Source organism: Poromitra crassiceps (assembly GCF_964638095.1).
Source record: "Poromitra crassiceps genome assembly, chromosome: 3".
NCBI lineage: Eukaryota > Metazoa > Chordata > Actinopteri > Beryciformes > Melamphaidae > Poromitra > Poromitra crassiceps.
In genome coordinates, this window is record NC_139625.1 from 57165724 (window position 1) to 57183275 (window position 17552).

The 17552-nt window shown below is 42.6% G+C and overlaps 1 protein-coding gene across 1 annotated transcript in view; it reads left to right on the forward strand.

The window, feature by feature from the left end:
* cab39l (calcium binding protein 39-like) overlaps positions 1-16878 on the forward strand; it is a 42081-nt gene extending 25203 nt beyond the window's left edge. The window contains exons 3-9 of the mRNA XM_083633934.1: positions 241-405; positions 1804-1922; positions 2602-2770; positions 4381-4440; positions 8843-8908; positions 9510-9653; positions 13746-16878. Of these exons, the coding sequence (XP_083490060.1) occupies positions 241-405; positions 1804-1922; positions 2602-2770; positions 4381-4440; positions 8843-8908; positions 9510-9653; positions 13746-13925 (903 nt within the window). The 3' untranslated portion in view covers positions 13926-16878. The remainder of the gene's footprint in view (positions 1-240; positions 406-1803; positions 1923-2601; positions 2771-4380; positions 4441-8842; positions 8909-9509; positions 9654-13745) is intronic.
* The last annotated feature ends 674 nt before the right edge of the window (positions 16879-17552 follow it).

The window sequence follows — 17552 nt, forward strand, 5'->3', positions numbered from 1 at the left end:
TGTGTGTGTGATGTAGTGTGTGTGTGTGTGTGTGTGTGTGTGTGTGTGTGTGTGTGTGTGTGTGTGATGTAGTGTGTGTGTGTGTGTGTGTGTGTGTGTGATGTAGTGCGTGTGTGTGTGTGTGTGTGTGTGTGTGTGTGTGTGTGTGTGTGTGTGATGTAGTGCGTGTGTGTGTATTCATGCTAAGGCACCTACTCACCTCCTTGTCTTCCGTCCCCCCCCCCCCCATCCTCCCCCCAGGCATCCGAGGAGGTGTCGAAGTGCCTGGTGTCCATGAAGGAGATCCTGTATGGGAGCAATGACAAGGAGCCCCACACGGAGACTGTAGCCCAGCTGGCCCAGGAGCTGTACAACAGTGGCCTGCTCATATCACTGGTAGAAAACCTGCAGGTCATAGACTTTGAGGTGAGGGGAGGGGCTGCTACAGTTCCTTTGGACTGATACACTATAGTGACTGATACACTACAGCAGGGATACTCAACTCGCTTTGCCCGGGGGCCACTTTTGCAACATGAGAGGAGGCCAGGGGGATAGTGAATAAACAAACATTAATAATATACATTTTTCTGTAGCGGATTGTAGGTTTTTCGGGTGCTAGCCGGAGTTTAGTCTGACAAATGTAACATTTAAATGTTTTGACATGCTGCCATGAACCCAGATAGCATCAATCTGAAGCACCAAGCAGAATGCAAACAAATAATCAAAGCAATAATCAGAGCGACAATGCAAACACAGGCAAGTTCATTTATAAATCAGTGTATTGGAGGTCCAATGAAAACCACTAACAAAAGAATTATGACCGTTACAGGCAAGTCCAAATAGGCGAATCAACCAAACTAGATGTTATTCAAAAACAATAACTATAAACTAAAGTTAGAAATTCAGTTTGTTCACTTCCATTCAGTTCAGTTCTCAAATCTGTCCCAACAAATCAATAAAGGATCTCTCCAAAAAGATGATTAACCAAACATCTACTTTGTGCACACAGGATAGCTGATTAGTTAAGGTGCCTACATATTAGTGTCCCTGGGCAGTGAGCAGGCGGCCATATTTGACAATGTAGCTGGAGCTCAGTCAAACTTGATTTAACATTGGGACCACTCCGCACCCTCTCGCGGGCGCCATCTGGCCCCCGGGCCGCAAGTTGAGTATGACTGCACTACAGTGACAGGCCTAACAAGTCTGAGCAGTGCATATTTATACACTTGTCATTACCCTTGGCCTAAGGCCTTCGACACAGTAGGCAGTCACGGGGTGGGGCTAGGGTGCCCATTACCGAGGCACCAGAGCTGGCATGGAGCACAATATACACATAGCTGTGTGGTTAAAAAGTGGAATCCATTTTTAATATAAATAATAATAATACTTAGTAATTTATTATTATTGCTAATCTATTATTTATTCAGTTATTATTTGTGCGTGTGTGCGTGCGCGTGTGTGTGTGCGCCCGCGTGTGTGTGTTTTGTCTGTCCGTGTGTGTGTGTTAGAAAAAAATAAAAAAGGAAGTTGATATTTATCTGACTGCTTGTATTAATTGATGAAAAAGTAGCCATGTGCAGTAATAATATAGAAAATTGAGGATGTGATACATGGAGCTGCGATACTTTGAGCTGTATCGAGATGCATCGTGGAATCAAATCAAATCGTTGACAGATGAACTGTAATCGAATCGTGAGGCCAGTGAAGATTCACAGCCTGTGTGTGTGTGTGTGTGTGTGTGTGTGTGTGTGTGTGTGTGTGTGTGTGTGTGTGTGTGTGTGTGTGTGTGTGTGTGTGTGTGTGTGTGTGTGTGTGTGTTTCCAGGGGAAGAAGGACGTGTGTCAGATCTTCAACAACATCCTGAGGAGGCAGATTGGGACGAGGAGCCCCACCGTCGAATACTTCTGCTCCCACCAAGAGGTCCTCTTTATACTGCTGAAAGGGTGAGACACACACACACACACACACACACACACACACACACACACACACACACATAGTCACTGTGTTGGTCTCACCCCAATGGAAGCCACTGGATGGTGTGGCTTGCAAAGGGGCGAGACCAACACAGTGACTGTTCACATGCACACAACAGTCCGGTTTTTGCCCTTAATCCGAAAAAGACAATATTCCGACTAAGCATGGGAAATGAAAATGAATATTTACTAATATTCCTGTTTACATGCAGCCGTGCATACTCCGATTACTGTAACGTAAAACGTCCCCATGATGTACTGTCCTACGGCTAGGTTCATTCATCCATTCACTCACTTACTGTATACTCCTCTTCATCTGCCCCCTGCTGGCTGCTATGGTGCATGAACATACCTACACACACCATTTACAAACAACCCATTTAGCTACACGAGCCAGCTGCTTACCTAGTTGTCTTTTTCCCTATTCTTACCAGCATCATCTGGTCCATTTGAGGACGTCTTAATCGGAAAATGCTAAATTGGGAAAAAGGCCTAATTCAGAATATCCAACTGGAATATGCTGTTTACATGATCCATATCAAATTCAGCATATTGTCATTTTCGGAATAATAGTGGAATATTAGTGTGCGTGTAAACCTACTCACTCTCTCTCTCTCTCTCTCTCTCTCTCTCTCTCTCTCGGAAGGTACGAGATGCCCCAAGTGGCGCTGAACTGCGGGATCATGCTGAGGGAGTGCATCCGCCACGAGCCGCTAGCCAAGGTGGTGCTGCACTCAGAGCATTTCCACAGCTTCTTCAACTACGTGGAGATGTCCACCTTCGACATCGCCTCCGACGCCTTTGCCACCTTCAAGGTACCGCAGGATTTCCCCTCTCTGCTCAGTGCGATGAGGCGGCTCGCTTTGCTCCGCAAGCTTGGTTCTCCCTGGTACCCTGCAGTAGGAGAATGGCTTTGACGGTTTCGTAATATAGCTACCTCTAATCGGGAATATGTCTGATGAAAAGTTGCAAATGGCACTGGCGGTGTCAGGCCGAGAAGAAAGGAAGTGGCGGAGGGGAAAAATAAGGAGAAACGGCGATATCATAAATATATGATATAAATGGGCGATATCATACAGCGACAGGCACAAGGGGCTTTCCCAAAGGCCACGTCGTCGTGAAAATATTAGTTTATTGGAATGATCAGATGAGATGAAGTTGAAAAATGAGAAGAACGACAAGGCCGACTAGAGCCAGCGGTGCGTGACACTCCACAAAGACTAGGGCCACAGACGCTGACCCACGACCTGGTGTGTCTGGGCCGCCCGGGACACACGTCCTGCGTCTGTTGTTAATTTCCCGCCCGTTGCGTTCAGCTAGAGATTCTGAGTCTTGCTTATTTTCACCGCGAGCCGCGCACAACGCTGTCTGTGTGGACACATCAGGTGAGGTGTGTGTCCCGGGATTTAATGATGTGAACTAGGGATGGGTATTTCTAGCAAAAACACAATTTCAAATTTGACATGGTCTACCTGATTCTAAGTATAGTTGAATCGCTTGGTTTGACCAAGTAAAAAAAAAATTATAAGCATTTTACGCAAGGTAAATCCCATGCAGTGAGAGGGGGTGACTTTGGCACTCTATTGCTGAGATGGCCCAGGGAACAGCAGACAGAATATCAGCTTTTCTTCAGGGAACAGCAGACAGAATATCAGCTTTTCTTCAGGGAACAGCAGACAGAATATCAGCTTTTCTTCATGCAGTAACAAGCCTTGAAACCTTTTCCTTGTGGCTGAGTGTTACTGTAATATAGACAGCCATTTCTACTACATTTCTAGCGTTTCTAGAGTTACTGGATGCTGCTACTGTCAGCTGAGCCCAGAGCCGTTCTGCTCCAGTGCACAGCTCCTATGGCAACATCACATGGACACCATGTCACTCTTAAAGAGACAGGTGCCGGTAAAAATAAAAATGATAAATAATAAATAAACTATTTTCGACTTTCAATAATAAAAGTCGATCTTGATAATAAAAACGATCATTCGAAAATTCTAAATTTGTTGCCCATCCCTAATGTGAACACAGACTAAAACTGGGATTGAAGCTCCAGTAGCTGCAATTTTGTACCTATATTCAGTATCTTTAATTTTTTGTATTTTCATGAGAGAAAAACCTATCTGTCTGACTGTACATAGCAGCCACATTGCCAAACATGATGGAAGATTAATACTGACAGATAATTAAAAAGCTAGCTCTTACATGCTGAACAGCAGTATCTGAACCTGTGGTTTGCATTAAAAACTTATCTATCCTGGTATCTATTTACTTTGGAAATAAAAAAGATAAGACTGGGTTGACATTCTACTTTATTGTTTGTCATAGTTTTGTGGACTGATAGACTTACCGGTAGTTACTTTGCAGTTTGAAATACAATCTGTCTTTTCATATTCCCCCATAGACTTGATTCATTTTCCTCTTTCAACAGGATCTCCTGACAAGACACAAAGCGCTTGTGGCTGAATACCTAGAACAGAACTACGACGCTGTGAGTGACCTCAAAATGCACTTTGCAATATTCTAATGAACCAACTAATGGCCATATAACCCCAATAGAGACGTGTACATGCGAGAAACCTCTGAACTGTTGTGTAACCATGCCAAGCCTGTGTCATTATTATTATTATTATTATTAATCAAATACATTTCCGACACCATTTATATGATGACGGTTTCTGTACCAAATACAGCTTTTAAGCTTCAAACAAAAGTCCTGCATTATTGAGCACATTTAAGCTAAATTTGCCTTATCCATTCAGCTTGATTCAACCAACATCATACTACATAATTTGCAAAAAAAAGTTCCATGTAACAGGCCTCGCCCGCCCTGTAGCTTGCTGTGTGTGTGTGTGTGTCACTGATGACATCATCAGTGATGTCACAATGCCTATGTATGACATCACTGATGACATCATTTATGACATCACTGATGGATTAGGGAATTAGTCGTGCATTCCTTTATAACTGGGAACTGGTAATCTTACGACTTCAAAGGTCATGAGCTGGTATGGTGACGTCACCAGAGCTGGTATTTCCCATTCCAAACTCGTAGGAGCCTCAGCAGCCCCGACTTAAAAAATCCAAGATGGCTGCGCCGCGCAACAACAGTAGTTATAATCGTAGTAATGTTGTTTAGCACTTCTGTTTTGTTTGTGTCTCACTAAATCAGCTGTACACACAACACTGCCTAACTTCTATCTGCGTGGACATGTTGCTGCAGTGTTTGTATGCTCAAAATGCCGTGAAATGCCATGTGTATCAACTGTTATTGGTAACAATGGCTAGCCTGGCTAGCGACTGGATCTGACCAATGAACAGTGAACTTCCCAGCTCAAGTTTTCTGCAAATGGAACGCTAACAAAACGGATGTGACGTCATTTAGCCTCCACATCCCAGTTATTTTGCGATAAAGGAATGCACGACCGGGCAATCACCTAATTAAAAAATCCGCTCCGTCAGGTCATGGGTGCTCTTTACACCCCCTGAAAGGTTCTGCCCGATCGCACGTAAAACGGCATAGCTGTGGCCGGCCAAAATTCTTGAAACAAACAAACAAACAAACAAACAAACAGATTGCCCACATTGCCAAATTTATATATAATAATAATAATAATAGATTAGATAATGTACATGTATGTAATGTACATGTAACAGCCACTAAAGCAGTTACAAAGGGAGAAACGAGATAAGATGAAACTGGGTTGTCGCAGCAGCAGATAAGATACAACAAAGAAAAATGGAATACAAATTGAAATGAATGGGGTTAATGTAATGAACCATTAGAGTATGTGAAATTTTTGAATGAACCATACAGTATGTGAAATATATGAATGGAAATTATGAAAACATTTGAATTACAGCATGTATGTGAAGTGTGCAAAATAACAGCAGTAGAAAATACAGAGAGATTGGAAAATTTGACAATAAAATCCGGTTATCTATTCTATGATGTGAAAATATTCCAAATATCATCATCATCATCATCATCATCAGTATATAAATGGGAGCTAGGTCTCTGTCTGTTTGTTTCTGTTTCTCTGTCCCACTGTGATTGTCCCACTGTGATGTCATAAATCTCACTGTGACATCATCTGTGATGTCATAAATCCCAGTGATGTCATAAATCCCACTGTGCCATAATCTGTGATGTCATAAATCCCACTGTGACATCATCAGTGATGTCATAAATCTGACATCATCAGTGATGCCGGTCTCATTGGCCACACAGCAGCTGAGCTGCGGGCAAGCTGCGAATGCTGCAGGGCCAGCTCGGCGAGCTGCAGGATGGGTGAGGCCGTGCAGCGGGCGAGCCTAGGAATCGAGCGTGCGAGATCCCTAGTGATCTAAATTCCTGATAGACAACCACGTATATTTGTGTAAATTTGCCATCTTGTTTTGAACAAATGTTACCAGGTGGAAGTTTTCAGTCATTTCACCATCCCTCCTCTGCATCCCTAACCACATAAACACACACACACACACTAGGGGTTTCACAGACTAGTCGAATATCAAAACCACTACTCGACACTGTGCATCTTAGTCGACTAATCGTTCATCTGTGGTTTTAAGAATAAATTAATTAATTTAACATATTTGTTTGAACAATAATTTTCTATATTATGCCATCACTGCCAGCCGTTTTTTCAATACTGTAGGTAGGTTCTGCCAAGGTTTTTTTTTGAGGATTCTGGCTCATCTTTCAAGAGCCGAGGATTCTTTTCTGCTAAGATTTTGTGAACACAAATTATCTCAAAAGAACTAATAGAATGTGTGCTTTCTCTGTCTAAAATAGTTAGTTTGTAGAGTTAGTAGTTATGTAGGCATTAGCAGTAGAATACAGCATGGTTTCAGCGTCTGAAAATTTATGCTGAGATAAATGGCTTTTTGTGAAATTCGATAGAACAGTCACTTTAACCATTTATTTTTGGCGTAAGACGTCAGACATCTAAACAATAGTTTTGAACAGTAATTTCCTCCATAGCAGCAGGAAACCCCCCTCTCCTTCAAACTCCTCCCTCCGTGTGTGTTCTCCTCTCTCCGTGGCTGCAGCGGTACAAGCGAGGCTCTGCCTGTCTGTGCTGCCTGGCTGCTGGCGGCTGCTCTTTGGGCGAGTCTGCATGAGTCGTTTCGGTTGTGAGCTCAGCTGGAATGAAGCTGCGTGCGATTGTGGGCTTTCTGCCGGTGTTTCAAAGTGTGTTGCACGCATAATCTATTATGCAAATTTGCAATCCCCCACCGCCAGCTCCCAGCGCGATAATGCGCGAAAGCGAAAGCGTTTTCGCCAATCCATTTTACAGTATGAGAATGGTTTCCTCGCGCGTTCCCCTGCAGTTTTGGCTCGGCTTTTTCTAGTCTGGAGAGCACTGTCGCCACTTAGTGGGTCGGTGGAATGGGTTGTACACGTTCGGTGGCTCCCATATTTTTATAGGAGACGTGGGGGGCGTTGATCCACGTCCCACCGTCAAATTTTTTTTTTTTTTTTTTTTTGACGAGTCAACTCGCCAATGGCAGTGAACGTGTTTAAATAAACCAAATTTAAGGTAAATAGAATTGAACATATTTACACTCCCATCTATGTGGTTACTGCGGTGAAATAGTCACTATCTCCAGCTCAGACAAGTTGCTGGGGTTTAGTACCCTGACGCTGCCAAATGGTTTTGTTGATCTCACGTGGATCCACCTGTCTTGCAAGTTTAGGGGTTTAGCGGCTCATTTGTAAACAGCCTCTCAGAGCCAATCAAGAACTCTGATACGCCCAGGTTGGTCCTGTCTACATTAGTTGGACCTTCACTGGCTGTTTTTCAGACCTTTTCGATGAGAATTGATCATTTGTATTTGTTGAAAACACACACACACACACACACACACACACACACACACACACACACACACACACACACACACACACACACACACACACACACACACGTCTGTAAGCAGCAAGCAGCTCAGGTATCAGTCAGTGAGTGAGTCAGTCTGTCCGGCCCAGTGCTGTGGGAGGAACAGAATATATTCAATAAGTCATTGTACACACGGAAAAAATAAAGATTTGACTAAAATGTTCCAGGAACTCCGAACTGGATCACTGGAACTGGAAGACTTAAAAAAAAGTTCCTGACCCAGTGAGCGTCACAGCTCCTCTGGACACAAGGCTTTACTCTATGCTGTCAGCTCGCCCGGGCAGAGGGGCGTCCTTCATTCCAGGGGCCCCTGGGGGCCCCGCCTCCAAAACTCCTGCACAAAACTGCCTTTTTCACCTAGGACCCGCTCTGTTGACAGATGTCTGTATGTTAGTGTGGATGTCTGTTGAGATTTTGCTATCGGTCCAGTAGAGTGACAGGATGGGTCAAACCCAGCGATAGCTTATACAGTATTATGTTTGTGTTAGGGATGCACAATATTGGATTTTTTGCAGATATCCGATATGCTGATATTTTCCAACTCTTTTGGCCGATTGCCGATACTGATATTTGCGCACATCAAGTCTCTCCTGTAGTGGAATTAACACATTATATGCCTACTCAATACAATACAATGCTTTTCAAAATGTACACATTCACTGGACAAAATCAGACACCTACTTCAACTTAGGTTATGTAAAACATGTCATACATATTATTTAGCTAATAGCTTATTTTCTTTCAAACAAAACTGTAAGATTCATCCTACTTAAACAGGATTGGATGATGCTCTTGCTGGGTTAGGGTTAGCGTCATTTTATCGGCCTGTCATATGGGCAGAAATGTTCCTTTCAATATTTCACTTGAAAGCCTTTATCAGGCGATACATGCAGATATTGTGCATCCCTGCTTTGTGTGCCTTCTGTGTTACATCATTAGTGTGCATAGCTTGTATAATAAGGTGTGTTTGTTTCCTCTGTGTTATTGCAGGTGTTTGCGGACTATGAGAAGCTGCTGCACTCTGAGAACTACGTCACCAAGAGGCAGTCACTAAAGGTTTGGCTCTGTCCCATATGGAGTTTTGATATCTAGCTGGGGGGGGCAGTCTGTCTGTGCACTTTGGTTCAAATGTGTTCTTTTTTTACTAGCAATTCCTTCATTCCTTAAATAATCCTTAAATTTCCTTAATATCTTAACTTTCATTCAACTTAAAAAGTACATTCAAATATTAACTGTAATAATGAGAAAAAGGATTATATGGCTCATTGCTTTGCCAAACACTAACTAAACTAAAGAGTAACCCAAATTTGTGTAAAGTCTGACATCTACCGTAATATTAAAAAGCAGTTTGGAACCTAGCTTATGTCCTGTCAGTTACTAGTACTAGCAAGTCAGTGTTTCCTAGTCAGTACTAGCAAACAATGCAACAGGAAGTAAGCTGGGGGTAGTTTAGAATGTTTATGTTGTCCAGTTGATTTTGACTAATGTGTGTGTGTGTGTGTGTGTGTGTGTGTGTGTGTGTGTGTGTGTGTGTGTGTGTGTGTGTGTGTGTGTGTGTGTGTGTGTGTGTGTGTGTGTGTGTGTGCGCGTGTGCGCGTGCACGCGTGCGCGCGTGTGCACGCGTGCACGCGTGCGCGCGTGTGCGTGCGTCCTCCAGCTCCTGGGTGAGCTGCTCCTGGACAGACATAACTTCACAGTGATGACGCGTTACATCAGCAAGCCTGAGAACCTCAAGCTGATGATGAATCTGCTGAGGGACAAGAGTCCCAACATCCAGTTTGAGGCCTTCCACGTCTTCAAGGTAAACCCTCTACCTTCGCCCACAGGACGCACCGCTTACACATTCATTCAGCTAGACACTCATATTGCACAAGTATGTTTACCAACACACAGGATCTGATGCAACTATCCCTCGTGTAGAAATCTGGGTTGGGTGTTTGAAGAAAGAGGGTTGGGTGAGAATGTGAAACAGAGTTGGAAAGTCGTGGTCTCTGCTCTGAAAACAGGGTGTCATAGTAACGTGAATAAATGTGGTGCGCGTTATCTAGCTATGTAGCTACAAACATAAAATGAACTAACACCATATAAAACCATCTTTCTATGGGGGACAAAACGCAAAGACCACCGGAAACACAACTGGGGGGCGGGTCTTAGGGCAGATGATGATTCACTGTAGTAATGGGTACCAGGCTCTCACTCCTTTGAGAGAGCCTGGCGATGCAAGGTTGTGTGCGTGTGTGTGTGTGTGTGTGTGTGTACTGTATCTGTCCATAGCTAATCTCACCTTCTACTGGATATTTTTGTGCACTTTTATGCTTTTATTCATCTACTTTAGTGGATCATCATAACATATTGGCTATGAAATTAATCTGCGGATGCTCTGGTTCAAAACGAGACCAAACTTTTCTGTGGATGTCAGTTTTTGAGCCACGATAAAGGCCAAAATGTAGCTTGCAACAGACTAGGCCAGGCTTGGTTTTAGCCTAGCCGATTGTCTGTCTGGCTGACATTATTGAAGGTTTTAAAGGACCCACTGCTGTAAAGTTGGATTGAATGAATACAAAGCACTTATTGTCTTACCTTGGTGTGCAGATCTGGGTGAGAATGCCAACAAAAGAACCGGCCAACACTAACGTGACGTACGTTTTGACTGTAAGGGAGCCAGTGTTAACAGGTGTCGTGTCCAAGTCTGTTCCCCCATCAGATAATGTTCCCCGGTGCCCTTCGCAGTTGGGTTTTGGTTTAGGTGAGCTCATGGTTATTAGGCGTAGCGGAGATCTGTACTCTACTGAGTGCACTTTTCTAGTTATATTGGTGATTACGGTATCAAGTAGGGGGGGAAGTGTCTTCTACTGCTCGTGTGTTTCGCTTATCCACTTGCCTTGCCTGGTACATTCTAACTGATTGACTATGCTACACAATTGGCCAAAATACTTCCTGACCCTCGGTGACATTAGGATTACCACATGGCATTCCAGCTCTGTAGCTTTCGAGTTATCAACCGTTTCCCTCTTATCACAGATGTGTGGTTGAATTAGACCATGACTCCAGAACGATCAACAGGAAGTTGTGACGTCCCACAGCCACCCCCTCTATCAGCACTGATAAAGACCTTTGTTCACCCGCAGTGCACTTGCACTACTGACGCTGTATGTTCACTCAGCCCACATCGTCTGACCCAGTCACTTTCAACATGACCGTCCACCTCAACAACAGAGTTGGAGACTTCCCCTGCCTTTGTGGTGCTGTGCAGTCTCCACGTCGTGCATAGATGAAATGAGAGATATCACGATTATAGTGACCAAAAGTATTAAAATGTGCTGAAAATGTTCAAAAAGTTCTCACTGAAACCATTAGTTTTATATTGAAAATTCAGACCCAAAAAGTACTGATACTCACTGAAATCATTACACCAAGGCTGCGTGTCTGCGTCTGGGAGACTGTTGCAACTTCAGCTGATGATGGACAGTATTTACTAGGGCTGTGCCGATTCACTTATCTCCCGATTCGATACTATCACGATACTTGGGTGCCGATTCGATATATATTGCGATTCTTAAAGGTCCCAATTCGTGCAGCTGTAACCTCTTAAAAACGTGTGTCTCTGGTCCATAAAACATGATTCTGGATTAATCTGTCGAAAATATAGCAACCCCGTTTGTTGTGACGGAGTTGTCCCTTGCTCATCTCGTTGCGTCCCAAGAATGGCCTGTTTCTATAATATATTCAGAACTAACAGTTCCCATTGGCCGCTGAGGGAGAGCCCGCCCCAGGCTCCCAGCGGCCAATCAGATTAGCGTCTGTGGACCAGCACGCTAGGTTGCGAGTTATCGTTAACTTAACAGTACTACGCTAAAGAGGACATCTCAAAATGCCTAGACTTACCGAATGCACCTCTGCAGTTGCTGGATCACGTACAGTTGGCGTCGCTCCAGCTAGAAGTGTTAATTTTGTGGCTATAGACTAAATGGTGCAGGTAGCTTGTGTGAGAGAGACCCGCGCAGTATGCAGGAGGAAGCTAGTGACGTCCCGATTCCCCCAGATTCCCCTCTGGGCAAACGAAGCGTTTGGGGGTGTGGCTTGGAGGAGACTGCAGGGGGACGCTGGATAGGGACAAATCCAACTGTGGCAGTTCTGAGCGTGTGACCACTCATTACAGGGAGGGCTGCAGCAGTATATATGCATTTACAAGTAAAAACAGCTTTTGCACGGAATGGGACCTTTAAGTATTGCGATTCTACGATTATTGCGATTCGATATTACGATTTATTGCGATTTTTGTTTCTTTTTTTCTTTTCTTTTTTCAGTTTGTTTGCTTTTTTACACTAGATTAGAACATGGGAAAAGTTGAATCATACATTAGAGACTGTATCATGAGTAGGGCTGGGCGATATAGTTAAAAACAGGGGCGGACTGGGATCATAATTCAGGCCGGGCATTAGATACCAAGCAGGCCAGGCCGATATGGGCTGACGCGCGTGAAATTTGGGCCGTTTGAAGCCCAATTTGGGCCGTTTGAAGCTCAATGTGGGTAGTTTGAAGCCCAATTTGGGCCGTTTGAAGCTCAATTTGGGTCGTTTGAAGCCCAATTTGGCCCAAGTCCAATTTTACAATGAGATGCACCCACTTTAACCCTGAAGTGTAATTATTACTTCAGACTAACTAATAAAGTAATAAAACCACTAGTAAACCAGTAGGCAGCGCCTGGCCTGCTGTTCAGTGAGTGGCCTGACTGCCGGCACAATTTTTTTTTTTTTTTTTTTTTTGCTTTTGCGATTCTGGAATAAAAGATCGATTCAAAAAATCGTGACATTAAAAATCGCGATACTTAGGTGAATCGATTTTTTCTCCCACCCCTAGTATTTACCATGTTTATCAAAGTGCTGTAATCACGGTGACACAGCAATGATAATTAAAATTTGAAATGGTAATACTAACAGTCAGGATTTGTATCACGGTTTATCATGAAACCGGTAATCGTTTCATTCCTAGATGAAATGCTACACCTGGTTATCACAAGGTCTACTAGGTAACGCTGGACAAAAGCCCTGATTCAGACAGGGCAAACACAATGGAACAATACATAGGCCACTTTTTCTAACTTTTACAACTTGTTTCACATACATTGCATCACATGCTGGTTTTCAGTCCAACTGTAGTGGAAACCAGATGGAAAGGCCAATGGACTTTGGGGGTCTAATAGCGGGTTAACGAGCCCTTGGGTGAAGGGTGTTGATATTATTTAACTACCATCTCTTTGTGTTACAGTATTTTGAAAAGCTAACAACACTGGTTTGTACAGAAACTAGTTCTAGGAAAAGCCAAGGGGGGACATTTTCAGAGCTGAGATATTTCAATGCTAAAATTCAAAATGGCTGTCAAGGTCAGGACAGAGTAGCATTTTGAGGTGATGGAAGCACTCGTCTCCAACTGACTTCCTGTATGGAAAAGTGATGGAATCTGACATCAGGGCCACAGTGGGAAGCCATTGCACGCTTGTTACGATAAATATAGAAAAACTGGAAATCTGTACATTTCCCTGCAGACTGGGAAATGTGGATAAAAAAGCAAAGCCCTGCCTGGTGGCGTGAGGCAATTTCCTGGTTGAAAACGGCGTTGCGTTTCCTTGTTATGGTTAGGCAAGGAAACAACGTGGTTATGGTTAAGAGTTAGGCTTAAAAACGGAACACATCGGACACGCCGTGTCCACATGCGGGATTTAACGTTTTTCTAAGAAAAGTATACATTTCCTGTTTTTCTACATTTACCATATAAGGCCAGACATGTATAGAAAGTGTCTATGCTTCAGTCTAGGTTGTAAAACCTTATTCATATATATCATTACTGCTTGCTGTCATTCAAAATTTTGTTTTCCCGCGGCTCCCCTCCGCAGGTGTTTGTAGCGAACCCAAATAAGACGCAGCCCATCATCGACATCCTGCTCAAGAACCAGACCAAACTAATCGAATTCCTGAGCAACTTCCAGAAGGATCGCACGGACGACGAGCAGTTCAACGACGAGAAGACCTACCTAATCAAACAGATCAGGGATCTGAAGAAACCGGCCTCCTAGAAAAAGCATCCTCCCCTCACCCCAACCCTCTACCCCGACTTTTTATTGATAGGAAGACAGAAAAAAACATGTTAACAATGGTTATTCTATTCTATTTAAAACAACAAAAAATCTTCAAGACGTTATTTGTCTTATCTTCTCTTTGTTGGTTCATTAAAACCTTGTGCAGAGAATAGTTCTCAATCACTGATTTTTTTTTTTTGTAATCTGTTTCCATGACCCCATCCATCTATAGTGTGTAGTGCCACAACTCATGGTGTTGGAGGCAGTTGATTTGCTCTGCTGGGAGAACCAATGGTTAAAAAGCTCCATCCAGAATGTTCCAGTGGCTTAGAGGTGGGAACAAATTATGTGTGAAAAATTTTGTTGTTTTATCTCTTATCTCAGTTACCATAATGGAATCATAATAATTACCATAATGGCAAAAACTTTTTTATGTTTGGTCAAAGAGTCTGGTTATGCCCGGGCAAATCTGAATATTGTAGAATACACGTTTATTGTGAACTTTTTGGAGCCCATGCAATTTGTTTTGCTGTAGGCTACTCCCAAAGTCAGTGATTGAACAATTTTGCCAACATACTTTTATACCAAAACTCAGTTAACATGTTCTATTTTCAGTTCGTAGCACTGCCAATGCAAATCGGAGAGGATTGAAAAGAAACATGCTGTCCCAGTTAGTTCCATAAAGCTGTAGTAATAGTCAGGCTGAGAATATAGCCCATAGAAATGGTTCCAATCCCCATTGGTTAAAAAGTAGCATTGCCAACTGGAAATTGTAGAAGTCTTGTCACTTTATAACTGATCTTCAAATTGGCTTCCATCAATACACTAACCTTCAGTCATTTTGATCATTGGTTCTCTTTGCTGGTGGCTGATAGCACTTTCTGTGTGATAAAATAATGATTTAAACTTTTGTTGTTGTTGATCTTAAGCTGATTACTGTTTTCACAGGGCTTGATGGTATTATTTTTTAAGTAGTTTCATTTTCTGTCATTTGTATATTGTTTGTACATCTGAAGTGAGTGCCATTGTGAGTGAGATAGACAATGAACAGATGGCACTTCTGACTCCTTGTTAAACAAGGCAGGAGGTGGCAACTGGCGAGTTGGAAGATGGCTGTTTGTGTTTGTTTCACCGCTTTTCCCTTCTGTAATTGTAATGACTTCTTTGGCATTTTTGTCCCGATTTGGATCTGAAGTTGGTTATTTGCGTAGAAACGGGAGAGAATACTCTGAGGTGCCTTCTTGATTTGGTGTAGTTTAATCTTCTTTTCTCTCATTTCTTCTGTTTTTTATTTTTCCGATATCTTTCTAGGGGCAGCTTAATTATGATGTTGATGATGAAATATGCTCTGGTTAGAACATATTTTTTGTGATTAAGCAGTGAACCTCTTAACTCACTATATTTGAGTTACGCTGTCAAAGAAACATTTTACTTTATAAGCTTATTTGCAGCTGATTGATTGCAGTTGTGCACAGACCAGGGCTTTGGGTTTCACAGCAGGTTGGTAGCCGTCGCCGAAGTCGCGCTGTTGAAGTATGCAACTGCGCTGGCTACCAACTCTACTGGAAACTTATACCCTCAGAATGAGGCCAAATCTCAGACAGGAAGTCCTGGGAAGAGTCCAAAGTTCACCTACAGTATACACCTACCTATTACACGGTGGAATTGAGCTGTGAAAAATACACATGTAGTTAAAGGACCAGAAAATGTGGAAGTTCAATGATAATAATAAAAAGAAAAACGCTACCTTTAAGATGGTGTTGGTATTTATAGTTGACAGAAGTGAAGAATTGACAGGCCCCCAATCCAGAATGTATTTGGCCATATACACTCACCACGCACTTGTATTATTAGGAACACCTTACTACTACTGGGTAGGTATCGGCTGTCCGCTAAATGTCAACCCACTAGCAAAGTGCCATCCACCTAAAGGTTCATCTCTCGAGACAGACTTTCCACTTCCATATACTTTTTTTTTTTAACCGATGGATTCCCAGATTGCCTAAAGGTTGGACGTGTTGCATTCTGAGATGCTTTTCTGTTCAACACAGCTTTAAAGAGGTTATCTGAGTCACTGTAGCCTTTCTGTCAGCTCCAACCAGTCTGGCCATCTCATCAACAAGGCGTTTCTGTCCACAGAATGGGCTGTTCTATGTGAAAATCCCAGGAGATGAGCTGTTTCAGAAATAAATTACATAATCTGGCACCAACAGCCATGCCACGGTCAAAGTCACTGAGATCACATCCCCCCCCCCCATTCTGATGTTTGATGTGAAGATGAACTGAAGCTCCTGACTTGTATCTGCATAATCTATGCATTGCACTGCTGCCACATGATTGGCTGATTGGATAATTGCATGAATAAGCAGGTGGCAGGTATACAGGTGTTCCTAATAAAGTGCTTGGTGAGTGTTCGAGCATACATGTTTTTTGTTTGTTTTTACAATACAACATAACGCCATAAAACTTAAAATACAGGTCTCTCTTACTTCAGCATTTGCAAAGGTGTTAGGAGACACTTTTACAGCCTCAAAATAGATTTCATACATGTTTTGCCATCACATGCCAGTCAGTCATCTCTTAAATCCACTGAATCAATACAGAAACAAAGCAGTAGCGGAGAACAGTGGGGTGCCAATGAATATGATGCCATCCAAAAAGTCATGTGAACAACAACCGTTATAACTGCAAAATGAGAGAGAGAAAAAGTTATGTGTGTTATGACTTTGGTGAAATGAAAATACAAGCTGTTTTGAATGCTATAAACTGTGACAGTATTATGCTCTATCGAACATTGCTTCAAAACATAAAACAAGATGTGAAAAATGTACATCAGAAATGTCACTTGAGCCAAATTCAACTACTTCTTTGGGTTTTTCCATTCGTTTCTCCAGCTGCAATAGCAAAAAAAAAAAAAATCTGGTCCCAGCGGAATTAATTTACATGATTTGACCAGTGTCCTATAAGCAAAACCACATATTTTCCACATTGATGCTATTGTACACTCACTCACAACAAATAAAAGGCTGGAAATACATCTGTGCTTATATGAAATTTCTGTTGTTTTTCCCTATACTTTATGCTGCTTGCTATGGTGCTTTGAATGCAGAATGGCTGCAGTGCGAACATGCTATTATATTGGTTAATGAATGTGCCGATATAGAAATATTTTCCTAAAAATGTGACACGTTACAATTTAAAATGTCAAATGATCCCTTTAAAGGATATAACTATTCATTTAATCCACATCGTGTTTCTCTGGGTCCCTGGACATTCTGGACACCATACCAAGCCCAAACAATAAATCTGTAATATTGTTTTTATTCTCAAATATTTTTTTTTCTTAATTTTCTCCCCAATTGGAGTTGGCCAGTAGGCCTTTTTCACAGCAGCCATTTTGTATTTAAAAGGCAGGGTAAACACAGGTGCAACCAAAACATTAATGAGGGCCCAAGCACTAGAACATCGAATGGATCGGAAGTTTATCTTCATTAATGTTTTGGTTGCACCTGCCTTTTAGACACAAAATGGCTGCTGTGAAAAAGATCAATTTCCCCTGCTGTCCCGGTCGTTTTTTCACCCCCTCTGCTGATCTGGGGAGAGCCATAGACTAGCACATGCTTC